Source organism: Periplaneta americana, chromosome 15 (genome assembly GCF_040183065.1).
Source record: "Periplaneta americana isolate PAMFEO1 chromosome 15, P.americana_PAMFEO1_priV1, whole genome shotgun sequence".
NCBI lineage: Eukaryota > Metazoa > Arthropoda > Insecta > Blattodea > Blattidae > Periplaneta > Periplaneta americana.
The window spans coordinates 166,222,607-166,239,274 of NC_091131.1; the positions used below are offsets into that span (position 1 = coordinate 166,222,607).

The 16,668-nt window shown below is 38.3% G+C and overlaps 1 protein-coding gene across 5 annotated transcripts in view; it reads left to right on the plus strand.

Moving 5' to 3' along the window:
* The window catches only part of ash1 (histone-lysine N-methyltransferase ash1), a 498,911-nt gene that overhangs the window by 379,344 nt on the left and 102,899 nt on the right, over positions 1 to 16,668 (plus strand). For all 5 annotated transcript variants that reach the window (XM_069848493.1, XM_069848495.1, XM_069848496.1 and 2 more), the window contains 2 exons: positions 3,935 to 4,095; positions 13,722 to 14,252. In XM_069848493.1, coding sequence (XP_069704594.1) covers positions 3,935 to 4,095; positions 13,722 to 14,252 — 692 coding nt within the window. The remainder of the gene's footprint in view (positions 1 to 3,934; positions 4,096 to 13,721; positions 14,253 to 16,668) is intronic.

Below are 16,668 nucleotides of genomic sequence, written 5' to 3' on the forward strand. Positions count from 1 at the left end.
TTTCTTTTATCTCGTTTTTCGTTTTACTTTGTAATTGCAGTCTTCTTCAGTACAAAAATTATAATGTAACTCTTATTCTGTAAATTATCATCAAGCTGCTTTTGGCTTCTACTGATACACGTTTATTATATATTATAAAAAAGTGTCATAAAATTTGAACCTCGCAAAATGGAATGATTTACGCATTGTTCAGTTTGTGCAGCTTAAGCAAGCAGTTGCTTTTAGTTACTTGCTGTGCATTGAAGGAGACCATAGCGGAGATGAGGAAGAAGATGGAAGTAATCCAACACGAAAATGAAGGTTTGAAAAGCAAATGGGAGCACTTAGAGGAGGAAAAGAGGAGAAAGAACTTGATATTTTTTGGAGTAGAAGAAAAGGAAAAGGAACATAGTGGTGAAACATACGAGAAGATAATAGGAGTGTGCTGGGAGTGTTTTGGAATGGATTTGAGCGACGGACAAATTGTGGATGTATTTAGAATAGGGAGAAGAAATCGAAATCGGAATCCAGATCAAGTTAGGCCTATACTAGTGAAATTCAAGAGCATGACAACGAAGGATAAGATCGTGAGAAACAGAAGGTTGCTAGGGAACACTTCCATCAGAATGGACAATGATTGGAGTTATGAAGTAAGGAGCAGAAGACGAGTTTTGGTCCCTTTCCTGAAAGAAGCTAGGAAAAGAGGTCAATTTGCAAGACTGTGTGGTGACAAATTAAAGATTAATAATTTAATGTTTAATAGAAGAAACTGCCGCCTTGGCTACGTAGATAAGTCGGCTGTAGCTGAACATGCTTATCTGGAAGGCGAACATAAAATTAGGTTCGAAGACACCGATACACTCAGCGACACACCACATTTCTACGCGAGGCTACACCGAGAGGCGATTGAAATATATAAACATAAGAACAATTTCAATCGAAAAGAAGAAGGCCTCAAGGTTAACAAGGCCTGGTATCCGGCATTAAGGAAAACCAACATCAAACCCGCCCGCGTAGCACAGTTAAACAACACAACCCCGGATGCGGAGCGCGTGGAAAACAGCAAACCCGCCCGCGAAGCACATTCGAGCGCGGACCGAGGCGACAACAGCAAGCCCCCCTCCCGCACTATATATACAACGATGCAGCCAGCGCAGACTGTAATCGGCACACGCAGTAGAACCAGCCGCACCAGCAATAGACACCACTGAAGATGTTCACCGCAGCAGTGAACGAAACGTTTGGTCTCACAACCAACAGACCACGGCCTCATAGCCCGGAAAACTTTTCTACTATTAATGTTTAGTGTTGAAGAATGTCTCGAAAGCATCAAGGAGCCGGTAGTAGGTTCGGAAGAAATGGAGAGGAATAGGAGAATCCTGAAGGAGAAAATTAGGGGATTAGTGTCGAGGAGCATTGGAAAGAATATCAGCTCGGACAACATTCATGAAAATAGCAAGGCAAGCATGACACGGAGTTCATCAGACAGACATGGAATGCGGAAAGAAGCAACTTCAAGCGATCGAGTAAAACCTATGACGTCATCTGAGGAGGAAATATCAACACGTAGCAGAAATCTACAAACGTGTCAAAATTCCTGCAATCAGCATTTTTGAGGCAATTCCAAGGCGAGTACGTGAGTTGCAGAGTCAGGGGAAAACAACAACAAGGCAAGTGAGGAAAAATGGAACGGATTCAGGTAGCAGTGATGAAGGAATAAAGGCAAATAGTAAAAAGAAACATTATGATTTAAGAAGATGGTGTAGTGGGGGAAAATACAAGAAAATAGTAGGAGGGGGGGGACAAGGATATCAATAGGAAGCAAAGTGAAGTGAGGGGAGGATATAAGTGTGGGGGTCAGCAATGGAGAAGTGGGGAAATACAGATGGATAGGCCGGTGAAGGAGAGAAGACAAGATACATTTAAAGAGAACATAAGTGGAAGAGACGGAAGTAAGTTATGACTTGCATAAATTTGCTATGTAATAAGGTGGATGGCACTGTATACAAATATGTGAAGTGCCATCTCACCGGAAGAAAGTGCTTAATGACAAATATATATATCATATATCAATATATATCATGTCATACTTGCTGTTCAAATAAAAGTGAATATGTATACTCTGGAACAATACTATTTTATTATCAATCATCATCATCATCATCATCACCATCATCATCAACATGTGCATTCATGTAATAGACCCTACTGGATCTGTTATGGTATCTCGACAATGTTTTCTTGGATTTCTATGTCCTGTTGGTGCATATAAAGCACCCACATTTTTATATTGGAACAATTTCGTGAAACCTGTTTCATGAGAAAGAAATCATCATAAATAATATTGAAATTGAACAATAATACCAGTATGTTTTACAAATCTGTGGCAAGAAGTAGAGATGAGCAATAGTCACTTGCAATAATATTGATTGTACTATCGACTGTAGTTCCTATAATTGATATTTCTATCAGTTATAATTGGAACTATTGACACTATCGACAGTTTTTACAATCTTTTTTTGTTGTTTATAAACTGAGTGTATATTCTGAATTAATATCTAAACATGTACTGTGCTATTAATTTAATATATGTATATGTACTGAATTGAATCTGAATTACATGCCAATAATACACAATATTATAATCTGCCCTTGAAGTCCCAACATTAGCCATCATTGTATGTTCTTTAAACATTGCTCCAAGGATAAGTTTCCATCCAGTGTCATTATAAAGCGACTTCTGTTCATCCTGGGTCAACTCTTATCATCTATGTGAGAGATGGAGAACGTTTTTATTTCAACCTTGGTTGCAAAGGAAGGGTTATGTGAGTAGTTCGTTTACAATTCAAAAGAATACTTGGAATCACAGACAGGGATGAGTTGTGAATGAAACAATTCGTTATATCTGATTGAATTGTTGGAATCGACTCCTGAAAAAGAATCGTGTTGTACAGCTCTAGTTTGAAACCCTTATAATATTATGAATGATCTTCCCCTTTTTTCGATACTATCAATAATCGCCTGAACTATCAATAGTATTGAAAACAATTTGACTATAAATAGTTGAAGTCATAACTATCCACTATCACCCATCACTAGTAAGAAGCTTCCTTATATGACGTGAAAATCGGACTATGATGTGCTGTCAGTCCACATACAATAATTAGGCTAGTTGTCCATAATATTGAACTGTGAAGGATCTGTGAATAACACATTAACTCAGTTCAGTAATAAATTTAACACTAAATAGAAAACTTTATGCGTGAAGGACAACACATTTGAGCTCACTTTAAAATCCCCCAATGAACGAGATTGAGAAGTTCATGAGCATGTGATTGATTAGTCAATGACTGTGGCACGTCAATCCTCATTTTAAAATTCTTATTTCAATTTGTGAAAAAAAATATATATATATTGAAAGTTCAAGTATGTATGAACAAACCTCGTATGAGAAATTCAAAACTAAATTCATGTTAAAATCTCCAGCATTGTGAGGTAAGAACTTTGTGGTGTTGCTGTTAACATTTTTTTTTAATATGTAAGGCATGCGTCCAATGGATTTGAGGGAGGTGGGATATGATGGTAGAGACTGGATTAATCTAGCTCAGGATAGGGACCAATGGCGGGCTTATGTGAGAACGGCAATGAACCTCTGGGTTCCTTAAAAGCCACTAAGTAAATAAGGCATGCTTCCAAAAAAAAGGGAGTCAACATTTCCAGATTTTGTTGTAAGAGTAATAAATGTATGATTTTTTTGTGTCTAGAAAGCTTAACCCACATTTTATTGGGTATTCATAACATTGAGGATATAAGATTTCAATTTAAAAATGACACAAAATTTACAATTATTGTTTTTCATCTAATATATTCAGCCTGTTTTTTTAAAGATGTAAACAATGCTCACCTCAAATTTACCCAGTCTTTGAATATGTCAATTTTTTTTTTTTTTTCGCAGGCCGATTTGTGAACCATTCATGTGAACCAAACTGTGAGATGCAGAAATGGAGTGTTAATGGACTATTTAGAATGGCTTTGTTTGCCTTACGGGATATTCAGGCACATGAAGAGCTCTCTTACGATTATAACTTTTCATTGTTTAATCCAGCAGAAGGACAGGTAGGTGTATTCTACTTCTGTCTTCAGTAACAGATGTTTGACTTCTATGTAATTTTGTTTCTTGCTTCTGTCTTCAGTAACAGGTGTTTGACTTGTATGTAATTTTGTTTCTTGCTTCTGTCTTCAGTAACAGGCGTTTGGCTTGTATGTAATTTTGTTTCTTGCTTCTGTCTTCAGTAACAGGTGTTTGGCTTGTATGTAATTTTGTTTCTTGCTTCTGTCTTCAGTAACAGGTGTTTGACTTGTATGTAATTTTGTTTCTTGCTTCTGTCTTCAGTAACAGGCGTTTGGCTTGTATGTAATTTTGTTTCTTGCTTCTGTCTTCAGTAACAGGTGTTTGGCTTGTATGTAATTTTGTTTCTTGCTTCTGTCTTCAGTAACAGGTGTTTGGCTTGTACTGAATTTTGGTTCTTGCCACAGTACATTTTTAAAATACACTTGTGCTGTGCATAAGTATTAAATTTTGTAATGGACTGTGTACATCAGATATTGATGTCTGTTGTTTATTACTATTTGCAGTTCTTTACATAAAATGGAAAACATAACTTGAAATAATTTTAATTTTTAATAAATTATTAATATATAATATGGTAAAGGCGAGTGGAACTAATGTGCTGCCAGTGACACAGCTCATCTGCCCTGGGAGGAATGCGGGGTTGGGGTGGTAGTTTCGCACTAGTAGTGGATGGAGAGAAAGTTAGGCATACAATGTAGCATGCATTATAAAAACATTGACTTACCAATTCTGCGTCACGTTACAATGGAGTAGCTAATTTTGAATCACTTTCATCATCATCATTATCATTACTGCTACTATCACTATCGCTATCCAAAGAAATAATTAGATACTGCAGGCAATGTATTATGTCGAAATCTAAAATATATGTTCACAATAACCCTCCCAGTCCTCTTTTGTTATTGACGATAAAGCCATGTCTGTAAGTTCCTTTAATCTTTGCAAAGATAAATCTCCTGTCACGTTATTTTCTCTCACTTTGTGTTTCATTCCATGCTAATTCAATCGGGGATAAGTCACACCTATAAGGAAAAAGTCTCAGAACAGTGTGTCCGATCTCCACCAGCCTTCGGTCAACCCTAGAAGTCTTTTCTTGAGGCCTGTGTTCCTCGATTAAGGAGAAAAAGTAGACTTTGTGAAGTCTTTCATTGACTTCAACTCCTTTTCTTCTCAGCCACCCTATCATGTGTCTGTTCGGTGCGTACTTATTTTGAGGCTTGTCAACCTGAACGGAGTGATAGGGGGCATTGTCCATGACCACAACTGACCTTGGCGGAAGATTGGGAATTAATTTCTCATCAACCCATTTCTCGAAATTTACCTGGTTCATCTGCCCGTGGCAGTCTCCGCTCGCAGAACCAGCTTTATAAACGAGTTCTGTATTCCTCAAGGAACCATTTTTGCTACCCGCATGTAGGATGATAAGTCTGTTTCCTGCACTATGGTTTGCCTGTATGCCGAACTCGTCCGAATGTTGCCAACATTTCTTAAAATGTTAAGTTGCTGTCCACCCAGGTCTCATCGAGAATTACAATTTCTCTCCCTTGATTAAGGAATTCTTCAATTTTCCTCGAATAATTATGACGCCAAGCAACAGTATCAGCTCTTTCAACTAGAACTTTTCTCTTAAACTGGGATTTTTTTCCATTTGTAGTTCATCCTTTTCAACAGTCTATTTAGTGACCTACCACTCCATGGAAAATTAATTTTATTTCTGATTACAGGCAAAAGTTTGCTCACAGTTAGCACTTTCTTTTCTTGAATATAAAAGTCGTGGATAGTATTTTTATAACACACCTATCAAAGTCATCAACATAAACACGTGTATGCAGTGGCCGAGTTGGTCTTTTTTTTTCCAGAAGTCGGGAGAATTTCATTGGGGCGATCCTGGTTTCTTTCCAAATTTTCTTTTCTAATTTGTTTTACTGTAAATTCAGACACACCAGTGTAATATGCTGTACATTTAGTGGCCTGAATAACTAAATGCGTGAGATTCTTGTTCTTGGCTTCATCATCACACATTTCTATCACTTTCGCTATTATTTCATGTGCTTGGAAATGAATTACTTTCTTTTTCTTAGGAGGTGGCATGTTGAGACACACTTAAGTTTAAGTTAATAAATTTAGTTGCTATATACAGGTCAGCTTAGAAATACACTTAGTCTCTATACATACACACAAACACTATGCACGAAATTATTCTGTAAGAGTTGTTAAATACACTTAGTCTCTCTCTCTCTCTCTCTCTCTCTCTATCTCTATTAATGAGCTGGCGTCAGTCTGAGTTAAGTGGTTTGTTTGTGGTGCTGTGTTGTTTGCGTTCCTGTTTCAACCGTTTGACGATTAGTGAGATGGCCGACCACAAGGAACAAAGAGTGTGTGTGAAATTTTGTTTTCTATTAGGGAAAACTGCAGTCGAGACCGTTGGGATGCTTTGGCAAGCCTTTAATGCTTTGGGAAAATCACAGGTCTACGAGTGGTTTTCCCATTTCATATCTGGCAACATGTCAACTGAAGACATGCCACGCTCCGGGCGTCCTTTGACAGGAAGAAATGACGAAAACATTGCCAAAATCAAATGTGCAATTGATGAAGATCGTCGAAAGACCATTGACGAAGTTTCTGAGCAAACGAACCTGTCATGGAGCATGGTCCAGCGAATTTTAACCGAAGATTTACACATGAGATGGGTTTCTGCAAAATTTGTTCCTCGCTTGCTCACAGATGATCAAAGGGAAAACCACGTGAGAGTTTGCTGCGACTTGAAGAGTGAAGTGCAGAACGAACCAAATTTTCTTAAAAGAATTGTGACTAGGGATGAGTCTTGGTGCTATGGGTACGATCCAGATTCAAAGCAAGCATCGAGCCAATGGAAAACTCCAAATTCACCACGACCCAAGAAAGCACGTCAAGTGCGATCCAATGTGAAAACAATGTTGATTTGTTTTTTTTTTTTATTTGAATGGCATTGTCCACAAAGAGTTCGTTCCGCCAGGACAAACAGTGAGCCAACATTTTATCTACAACCTAGTTAGTATTATATATACTACATATACAAGGTCTGGCAGAGAAACCTGACGAATTTAAAATTTGGTCTTTGCAGAAGTGCAGGGAGTGGGGTGACTGACCTTGAGCACACGTGTTCGTCTGCTCAAAGCATTTCAATCTCTGTGGAACAGTGGTCGGCAGAACATCGAGCATTCGTCGTGGAGACCTTTTTTAAAGACAATGAATCTGTGATTGTTACTCAGAGAGCATTTCATCGGCATTTCAACAGTCATCGAAATGGCCATGTTCCAAGCCGCAATACCATACTGTGGTGAATGGCAAACTTCCGGGAAATGGCTTGTGCTGTAAAGAAGAAACCAGCAATAAAAGCACGTACTGTTCGAACCTTGGAGAATGTTGAATGCGTACATTGGGCTGTTCTTTGCAGTCCTCGACAATCTGCAGTGAAATACGCAAGTGCCCTAGGATTTTATGACTGCTCCATATGCAGAATTTTGCATTTGGATCTCAGCTCTCGTTCCTACAAAATGGTTACAGTGCAAGAATTGAGTGACTGGGATGAGAGAAGCTGCAGGCTTCATTGTGGTGAACTTTTGAATATTGTGAAAGACCAGGTTCTAAACCATCTTCTCATGGCAATTTCCATGTATGTGGTTATATCATTACTCAGAACTACTGGTACTGGGCACTAGATAATCCTCAAGAGATTCATGAATGATCATTACACAGCGAGAAGGTTTTTGTTTGTGTGACACAGCATCTTCTGGGATAATTGGCCCCTATTTCTTTGAAGACGAAGAAGAGAAAGCAGTGACTGTAAATGCGCAACATTATGTTGACATGCTTCAAACATTTCTCGCACCTGAGTTACGGCAACGTGATATTGCATTAGAAACCACGTGGTTTCAGCAAGATGAAGCAAATGCTCAACTGCAAGGCCTTCAGTGAATGAATTAAGAGAGATGTTTGGAGCCTGAGTGATATCACACCGAGGGACATTCATTGGCCTCCAAGATCACCCGACCTGAACGCTTGTGATTACTTCCTTGAGGGGTACTTCAAGATTAGGGTATACCAGGACTGACCAAGGATGACAGCGGATTTGAAGCGGAATATTAGAACTGAAGTGGCGGCAATCTCTCCAGAAGTTTTGCAGCAAATGATGCGAAGTCTCCCATTACGACTCCAAGAATGTGCTAACAGTCAGAGACATCATCTGAAGAACACAATTTTCAAAAAGTAAATGATGTAAGTAAAATGCTTTGAGATATACTGCAATTTTGGAATAAAATAATGTACACAAACCATTCAGTCTGGTTGTTATTTCAATTTGAAAACTGTCAGGTTTCTTTGTCAGACCCTCTATGTGTATATAAAGGGTTTTTCATAGGTAAGGAATAATGCAAATAAAACTAATATTAACTCATTTTTTTTTTAAATGTTCGAACACATCAAATTTAATATTTTGAAAGGAAAATTTTACAAAAAAGGAACAAAATTTTCAGCCATTATTGTACAGGGTGTGACATCATCGACAACATTTTTAAATGGTAATATGTTATTTTTTCCATTTTTTTTTTCTGAAAGGTTGGTGTCTTATTTATTTATATAGTTTCATTTGTTTCATACAAAACATTTGCTTGTTATGGGAACAATTTCATTGTTGGGTTGTTTAATGTATTTTCTCCACAATTTACACAACTACTACAACAAATGAAATTTTCGTTATTTAGTAAGGTGTTCAAAATGCTCCTCATTTACAATCTGGCAGTGGCTAAGTCAAAGCATGAATTCTCGTTGAACATTTTCAATCACTGTTGGGGTATATCTCTGCATTCTTTCCTGATCCTGATTTTAACTCTTCCATATTAGCAGGCCTCGTAACAAAGACTCAACATTTCAAAAATTCCCATAAAAAGTAATAAGTGGAGAGAGATCTGGTATCTTGCAGGCCACTGTGTAAATCCTCTTCTTCCGATTCATCTATTTGTGGGGCGGGGAACGCCATCTTGTTGATACCATAGGAATGTCTGGATCTTCATGATTTGGATACAAGACAGCAAGGGATGGTATTAGAACTTCACACAAGAATTCACCTGGAAGCGTCTCATCAAAGAAATAAGGATCTAAAATTCTTGTTCCCACAATTCCTGCCCACACATTTACTTTTTGAGGATGCTGTGTGTGCATTTCTACCATCCTGTGTGGATTCTTGGTTGACAAATACCGGCAATTTTGTCTTCTTTTGAGACAGAATGAAGCTTCGTCAGAAAATGACATTTGATACAAAGTCCGGATTTCTATCGCAGAGATCAATCATTCTCTCACAGAACTGTAATTTTCTATCAAAGTCATCTTCCATCAACTCCTGCATTGGATGGCCTTTATAAGGGTGGTATTTATGTCGATGCAATATTCTCCAGACAGTTGATTTCGAGATATCAAATGCAGTTTCTAATTCTTTGAAACATGTGGTTTCTCTTGAATTTAAAGTAAAACATCAGGCTGCAAATCATCGTCTGTGGATGGTCTTACATCTCTGACATATCTGTGTTCATTGAATTCTTTTCTATTTTACACACGGTTGCTTGTGAAATAGGTTGCCAATCTGGACGAGTTTCATTAAAAGTTATGCATACCTCTTGTGTACGTCTTCTGTTGCCAACTCCTATCATCATCATCATCATCATCATCATCATCATCATCAGAATTTCAATCCTTTCAGTTTCTGTTTAAAATATTTTGTTTTAGACTGATGTTACAGGTAAAAGTTTTCTTCGCACAAAATATGTTAAACAAGCCAACAGTGAAACTGTTCCCATACTAACCAAACGTTTTGTATGAAACAAATGAAACTAAATAAATAACTAAATAAGATACCAATCTTACAGAAAAAAAAATGACAAAATAATATGTTGCTATTTAAAAATGTTGTCGATGATGTCACACCACGTACGATAATGGCTGAAAATTTTGTTTCTTTTTTTGTAGAATTTTTCTTTCAAAATATTAAATTTGACGTGTCCAAGCATTTTTTAAAAAACGAGTTAATTTTAGTTTTATTCGCATTATTCCTTACCTATGAAAAATCCTGTATATAACACAAAACATCACTTTTTCCATATTAAATCAACATTTTTTGGGTGAAAAAAAAAAACATTTTTAAACAGCCCATTCACAAAATGTATGCCTTTTTCCAGGATCACATGGTTTTGTACTTCATGACTTACTAATTTTATGCAGTTTGATTTTCAACAATTGAAGACCTCCCTCAAAGAACGTTGTATATCAACGGCTTTTGCATATGATACACAACGTTCTATGAGGGAGGTCTTCAATTTTGTAGCTGTATATGCAGAAGAAGAAATTCCAAGAGGTAGCCATTGTCATTCAAGATTTGTTGTCAGAATCCTTTTTACCTTTCTGCACTTTTAAGAAGAAACTTGCCCACTCTCCTCGAGGCTGTGTTCCTACATGTAAGGACGCACATGTGGTTTATACACAATTGAGCCAACCACACTTCTTCCATACAATCAAAATATCCTTGGTGATGAATTGTATCCAGTGGTCCAATGTCATGGTCATTGCAGTTAGCAGGCCTTATTCCACTAGATTTTTATCTGTGGGTTCATTTCAAGACCATATCCTACCAAACACCAGATACGCACATGACCTCTGGGTATGAGTGCAGACTGCTTGCCATATAGTCTGTACAAATCCTAGAGTGCATGAATGACTATGTCAGTCTTATATTACTGTGTTCACATTATCTGAATCGGGTGTTGTATAATGTTAATGGTTCTATTGATCCACATTTATTTATTTTTTTTTTTCACGCATGAATTATAGTTTTATTTACATGTTCATGTAGTGACACAGAACAACAGATACTGAAGTGTAGAAAAATCCGATGTGGTGCACGAAATGCCACTGCGTGAACAAAACAAATGGGGTCAAAGTTTCAATTCAATACCATTTCCATTTACAAGAGATGCTGAAAGTGCCCTCCATTATTTTCCACACATGCTTTTTAATTTTTCTTAAAAGGTGTGAGAGGCATGTGACGGCACAAGGACATCATTTCCAACATCATCTATGGCAATTGTAGGTGGTTATTGTAATTTGTGTAAGCAACCTATGCACTTTTATCCAGCAAACAGCATGCTGCACTCATGGGTGAACGTCTGTATTTAGCTCTTCTCTAATTATCTAATTTCTAATATGGTGTCTTAATGTGCATTTTTTTAAATTCCTCTTAAAAATTTCATTTTTGTGGTTTGAATATGGACTTCATCTTTTTACGTAGTATTAAAGATTCACTTTCATATTATAATGAAACAGGTGTGGCCATTACTTTATGAAATTTATTTTGTGACAGTTCTAATAATTATTCTGCAAATAGCTTGATCATAATCATCATCATCATCATCCAAACACGTATAAGGCTCAAGACCTGTTATGGTCCCAGTAAGTCATTCTCAGTTCACCGGTTTTTTGGGACAGCCCAAAGATCTCTTCCCCTGGGGACAGTATTGAAGCATGGCTTTTGGAAGTCTATTCCGATTCATTCGTTGGACATGATTTTTCCATTGCAGCTGGTACTTCTTTATAAACTGTCACTGGTTGTAATTGAAGTTTGCATGATATCCTCATTTCTCTTGTGGTCCAAGCGAGTATATCCTAGTGTTGCTCTTATAAATTTCATTTCACAGGCTGTTATTCTTCTGATATCAGTATTTCTCATTGTCCATGCTTCACTTCCGTAAAATAGTACAGGTCTAGCTAGGTTTTATACAAGTGTATTCTTGTGTGTCACTGTACTAGGGAAGGCTTCATAATTTTGTTGATTATTCTCTTTGTTTTATTGTATTTGCAAATTTCTGTTTCACCAAAAAATGTTTATTAATAGCCAAGATACATAAACTCATTTACTCTTTCCATTAATTTGTTGTTTAAGCAAATTTTGCTTGTGATCGAGTGTTTCCCATGAAATATGACTTTTGCTTTTTCAGTATTGATTTCCATGTCATATTGATGTAATTTGTTATGGACATCATTATCTTGCTTAGTGTATGTGCTACAGTGCAACCTAAATAATTGAAGTGCTCTGCTTGATTGTAAATTTTAAATGAAAAGATCTCCTAAGTTATTATGAATGAATAATAAATTAGTTATCACACTTTATATTGTGTGAAGCATATTATGTATTGTACATCTGCTTTATTCTTACCCTTTCTTTATGGCGAGTCATTGAAACCCTAACCTCTGTTTATTTAATAAGTATACACAGAGGGTCATAAAAATATCCATGGGATTTCCATTCATTCTAACGCGAATTGACATTCAAGGAAGTAGTGGTCAATATTTCCTATTGTTTCGTCCTGAATATTAAGAATAATTTCCGAAGGTTAAAAGTAATTCATTAACAATTAGACTGGTATTAGACTATAAAAATGCTGGAATTCACAAGGCTCTTCTTTAATATATTTAATAATTCTTTATTTATACTGGCAGAGTTAAGGCCATAGGGCCTTCTCTTACACTCTACCAGGTCACAAAGTATTCAAGCAGTTAAGATTTAACAAAAAAGTTACAGAACAGAATACTAACATATTACAAAGAGAAATAATAATAGCATAATAAAATCGACACTAAACAACATGAAAATAATATCATAATAGAAAAAAAAAAAGCAAGTAAAATACATTGGAATATAGCAAAAGCAACTCATTTAGCACAAATGGTTTATATGGAAAAACGTAAGGAAGAATATATCAAAATGGAATGTAATAAATTAATAAAAAGAAATAAAATTAAATAAAATTCACAATAAAAGGCTATGATAATAAATTCGTCAGCTGATAAAGGGAACAAAAAGGGGAAAGGAAGGAAAAGAAATATATAGCTTATATTTTTACAAAACTATCGCAGAGAAAAAGGCTTATAACTGAAAGGAATCTGAGTTGAAAAAGTGCTCTTCTTTTATTTCAGTAAAGAAATAAATATTAATTTCTTCTTTACATAGGTACTACAAGTTCCCTGAAACAGTCAGAAATCTCATGCATATTTTTAATGACTCTTTGCATATAGATCATATCTTATTCTTCAGTGAGATATGTGGTAACACAGGTTAAAATTGTGTTATTATGCTCGAGTTTCTGGGCCATTCTTTTCTCTGATTACAAAAGACAATGGGTGACGACACTAAGCTAACCCTATGGAGATGATCATCCAAACAGTAGTACTATTGCATGTAACTAATGAGATGTTAGCTACAGGTACAGTACTTTATATAATTCTTCAGCAGTTAATGAAGGGTTGTTGATAATGTAGTATTTCTTTCCTTTGCAGTATTTTAGAATAATAATTAAAATTTATATTCCTTATTATGATTTATGTGATTGATTCACAAGAAATAAGATTATTTATGTATGTATGTATTTATTTATTTATTTTTAGTATACCAAAGTTATCTGCTATATTCAGTAGATTCTTACTATTCCTATTTTATTAGTTTGTAACGTTTAATGTGTACTTTAGAAAATAGTAAAAATGTAATAATCAAATTGATCTCATTTATATTTTGATAATGGTATTTCAGCCATGTAAATGTGGGAGCGTGCACTGCCGAGGAGTAATTGGTGGAAAATCCCAACGTGTCAATGGAACAGCGCCTCGTGTGGAGGAGAAGGGAGAACGGAGGATGGTTGGAAGACCCCGCAAGAACGCACGAAAGAGCAGTGAAAGTATAAGCAGTATTGTGCAAAATAGCAACAACAGTCACACATGCAGCAATAATAATAATAGTAATAATATCAATAACAATAATAATAATAACACTAATGTTATCAACAGTAATGGTAACAACAACAATATTAATAATAATAATAATATCAGCAGTAACAACAACAACAACAACATCATCAGTACCAGCATCAGTAATTCGGTCAGTAATAGTGGCAGCACTAACAACTTCACTTGTACCAGTAGTAAACCGAAGTACAAGAAAGGACTGTCTGAAAGCAGTGCAGGACAACGTCAGAGTCATGTGACACCTGTGAAACCCATGTCACATCAACAGAGGTGCTTCGCCCAGATGCATCACTGCTTCTTGCTTAGAAACCTTGAAAAGGTGAGGAGATATTGCTTCCTGTATTGATTTTAAGATAGAATTGATAAACGTTAAGACGTGTAACAGTAATCCAGATTTAATATTAATATATTAACTTCATGACCTTTTATTAATCTCATTATGACCGGATTGAACCATAAACCTTACTGTCTCCCTCACACATATTAGGTCTGTTAACTGCCAGTTTTCTCGGGAATAAGGTGCTTAGGAAAATATTTGGGGCTAAGAGGGATGAAGTTACAGGAGAATGGAGAAAGTTACACAACACAGAACTGCACGCATTGTAATCTTCACCTGACATAATTAGGAACATTAAATCCAGACGTTTGAGATGGGCAGGGCATGTGACACATATGGGCAAATCCAGAAATGCATATAGAGTGTTAGTTTTGAGGCCGGAGGGAAATAGACCTTTGTGGAGGCCAAGACGTAGATGGGAGGATAATATTAAAATGGATTTGAGAGAGGTGGGATATGATGATAGAGAGTGGATTAATCTTGCAAAGAATAGGGAACCTCCGGGTTTCTTAAAAGCCATTTGTAAGTCATTCATTAATTTAAATATTAATAGTTTTTTAATCCATGTTTGTTAGCTTTTAATCTGTAACCACCACACACGCATATAAGTATATGGTCATAGTTTTATGTTTCGTTATTACTGTTTATACTGTAAATTTAATTCAACTCAACAATAGGATTTATTCTTTCAACAATAATTCTTTTCTACAATTCGCCTTAAACGCTCTCGTCAACAATTGGATTTTCACTCAACACAGTATTCGTTATAGCACTCCACTGACGATAATGACAATTTACTTGGACTAGTACGAACAACAATAAAACTGTTAATCTTAACTAATATTTGCAAAGCACTATTTACAAATCAGAACTATCAGTTCTCAGTTCACAGTTCTTCTAGCTCAGTCACTCGAGTTCACAGTATCTCGAACCACAGACCTTCAGAGACAGTTCACTGTACTCGAACTCGGGTCCCTCCAACTGCGGTCCACTGCACTCGAACTCAGGTCCCTCCAACTGCGGTCCACTGCACTCGAACTCAGGCCTTCGGATGCTGATACAGTTGTGGACGCACACTCGAGTCGAACTCCAGTACACAAGACTGGCTTGCTTGCTCTGGCTTACTCACTGACTGAATAACTGAAAACTCTGCTCGAGTTCGCTGGCGCTTCTTCTTTTATAGCAAAATCATAGTTGCGAGAAATTTCTACAGGTGTGTAGAGAATTATCTGGATATCTCCACTTCGACGCACTTCTGGAAGAGTCGGGAAGGTCCGTTCCCCATTCACTGCGTTAAGTAGCAGCTGCGCGCGCAGCCTCCCCTCGCGTGTAGGCCCCTTTCCCCACTACTCCGCCGCGCGCCGTCCCTCCATGCTCCGCGCGATCTGCTTTCTTGCGGGACGCTGGTCGTGAGTTCGAATCTCACGTCGCTGTCACATTGCTCCCTCCTTAGGACTGCTCGCCTCGGGCAGTCCCTTGGTAGGCTGCTAGTCGGTCCAACGTTTGGGGTCCTCCGGCTGCTCCCTCCTTATGGTGGTGCCACCCCATCCTTGGCTTGGCTGAGCAGCAATACTCGTACTGCGTGGGCGCCATCTTGCTTTTCCACTTGGCCCTCCAAGGAGAGCTCGCTGGCCATGGGTTGGTCCTCGGCGTCCATCAGGAACACTTCATCCCGACCAAGACGGAGTATACGGCGCCGGACGTCCACCGTCGCATCGAGTAACCGCATGGCGTCGAGTCCCAGGACGACGTCCTCGGTGATGTTGGCGACGAACACCCACATCTCCAGTTTCCTCTTCCCCAAGGTCAGGTCCAGGAAGACCTCTCTCTGGATGGGCAAGCTCTCGCCTGAGGCAGTACGTAGCTCGTATTGGCGCAGCGGCGTCCTCCCAGGTAGGCCCCGCACGACGTCTGGTCTGGCGATAGTGAGCATCGCCCCGGTGTCCACCAGTACTCTGCATGGACGGCCTTTTATCCGTCCTTCAGCAATCAGCCCATCGTCGCACCTTCTGTCGACCGGTTTCAGGACGAGCCGAGGGGACGGTGATGATGGCGCCGACGTGCTCCTCCTAGCATCGGCCCCCTCTCTCTCCTGACTGTTGCCAGGTCGGTCGCAACTCCTCCGCAAGTGCCCAGGTTCACCGCAGGACCAGCAGGTGGGCACCCGTCGTCTCCGTTGCTCAGGCGACTGTTGACTCCTCGGTGTCAGCCACCTCTCTCTCTGGCCGGTGGCCAGAGCGGTCGCAGTCCCTCCTTAGGTGTCCTGGCCTCCCGCAGGACCAGCAGATGGACGCCCGTCGTCTCCGCCGCTCCGTTGACTTGGCGCTCCTCGACGTCGGCCACCTCTCTCTCCTGCCTGTGACCGGATCGGTCACAGTCCCTTCTCAGGTGTCCCGGT